We start from the raw sequence: 2,034 nt of genomic DNA, 5'->3' as shown, positions 1-2,034 counted from the left end.
CTTCCTGAATATTTTGGCTTTGATGCACATGCATTGGTGAAACAACTATAATATATAAACCTGTAAAAGCTATCTTAATTACTAAAATCTTCGTAGCTTCTCACTAAACACACAAAGAAGCAGATACAGTCCAGCTTAAGGCCGGCAAAGAAACGGATAAACTGGAAAAGGTAGCTTCGAAGTTCATAAACAACAATTTAGGGAGATCGAAGAAACATTAAACCTGGGCTCAGAAGATAAAAAGCAACAAGGATATCAATAAGAAGACAAACTGAAAAATCAGTCTGCAGGAGCATGCCACATTTAAAATATTTGAGACTAATTGAACATTAAATTATATGTATAAATATTAAGATTTGAACAAAGAACAAAATCTCCAGTTATTCATTTCTAGTTCAATGGATACTCATAGGAAGAACCACAACCACGAATATGTGGCGATATTTATTGTAATATAGAGGAGAGGAAAATCCAATTTATGATTGACAAAAAAAGTTGGGGATCGATCCTTTTAACATTTTAATTCCCTTCTTTTTGATAACTACAAAAATTAAGACTGATGAGCCCTAAGATTTTGGGTGCAGGAAAAGTTGCGTACCGGACATGGAAGCAGTAAGGGGAAACGGATATGAAGGGTGTGCAAGAGATTCTGCAGCACCTGAAGTTGAAGCTAAAGCGCCAGGAGTTAGGGCATCTGCACTTGGGAGATTAGGCTCTTGAAGTTGTCTGGAAGAGCTTTCACCAAAGTAATAACGACTTTCATGAGGACCTTGATCGTAGAGAATTCCCTTGAAAACACGGCCTCCTATATTAACACTCGTTTGATATGCAAATTGATCAACTGATTCATCAATGGAGCTCACTCTAAAGCAACGAAATGTGACTGTTGAGTTCACTTCAGCAGGAAAATTCTCGATTTCTAAACCTAAAAAAGACCCAATATACACCATTAAAACTCTTAAAAATAAGCAAATCGTTAAAACAAAGATAAACTTCGTGATGAATGATAAGGAGAATCATGTATATGGATATGCAATATGCTCTTTGTCATAGCTACACCCTTGACAGTAGAATAGAATAAAGAGTAGTACTACATACCTACTAGGATTACTATGTTCATCACATACATATCAAGCAAGTGATATGGTTTTCTTGAGTTTTTTCTTGACAATATCTAAATAGTACAGAATAGATCTAAAGGAACTGTAACAGTACCTGTTGAGGGATTTTCTCTGGGCCTTTTAGGGTTGTGTCCTTGAAGCTGCTGCTGTTGACGAGGCAAAAGATTTTGAGCCCTCTGTCGCCGCCTACAAGCGGGAACCCAAGTGCTCTTAACATGTGTTTGACACTGAAATCCTTTACTGTTACAGCATGTTCTGCATCTCATGTAAACACAGTCTTTCTTAGCTTGGTTTCCACATTCTTGACACCTTGAGCCCCCCAAATTACTTCCTTGTCTCATCATCATCATCACCACCACCACTATTCATCACAAAAGAAAAGCCCCACCATTCCTCACTGTTGAATTCCCTTCTTTTCAGCTCCTACTTATCCTTGTTCAACCTTTCTACAGTACCAGACTGATTCAACAGGGATTTTCTTTGGGAAGGTGATCTTGTTTTGATGGTGGTAATGGATTGTAGTTTTGGGTTGGTGGGTTCAAATCATTTGGTTTCTTATTTTTTGTTCATGACCATGCTTAGTTCGTGAGAATTGTAGGATTCTTCAGCTTTTGCAGATACTACTCGAACTAGTAATGCTTAAGAATCATTGTTTTGGTAAATTAAGTGCTCATAAATGAAAGAGTTACCAAATAGGATGAATGGTAGCCGCCATAAAACCATCGATCATCAGTGCTTCAAGTATTCAAAACCCATTCATTCTCCCAGCCGTTACCCAGTGAGCTAGCACTAGTAGCAAATAAAGAATAGGCATGGTACCGCTACTGATTAATAAATAAAGAAACATGTAACCAAATAATAATAAATTAAAGAGACAGATTAAGAAAAGAAGGGACTTGTCTCATCATTTTAA

General features: G+C 37.1%; 1 protein-coding gene across 1 annotated transcript; it reads right to left on the bottom strand.

The window, feature by feature from the left end:
• Nucleotides 1-303: 303 nt before the first annotated feature.
• Nucleotides 304-1,650, bottom strand: LOC133698293 (protein SHORT INTERNODES-like). Its single transcript, XM_062121167.1, has 2 exons — nucleotides 1,216-1,650; nucleotides 304-925 (listed from the first exon to the last, which is right to left on the bottom strand). Exons 1-2 carry the CDS (start codon nucleotides 1,469-1,471, stop codon nucleotides 567-569), a joined length of 615 nt encoding a protein of 204 aa, XP_061977151.1. The 5' UTR covers nucleotides 1,472-1,650; the 3' UTR covers nucleotides 304-566.
• Nucleotides 1,651-2,034: the final 384 nt, after the last annotated feature.

The sequence above is a fragment of the Populus nigra genome, chromosome 7, assembly GCF_951802175.1.
Source record: "Populus nigra chromosome 7, ddPopNigr1.1, whole genome shotgun sequence".
NCBI classification, from domain to species: domain Eukaryota; kingdom Viridiplantae; phylum Streptophyta; class Magnoliopsida; order Malpighiales; family Salicaceae; genus Populus; species Populus nigra.
The sequence above is the reverse complement of the archived record's forward strand: the minus strand, read 5'-3'. Positions and strand labels throughout refer to the sequence as shown.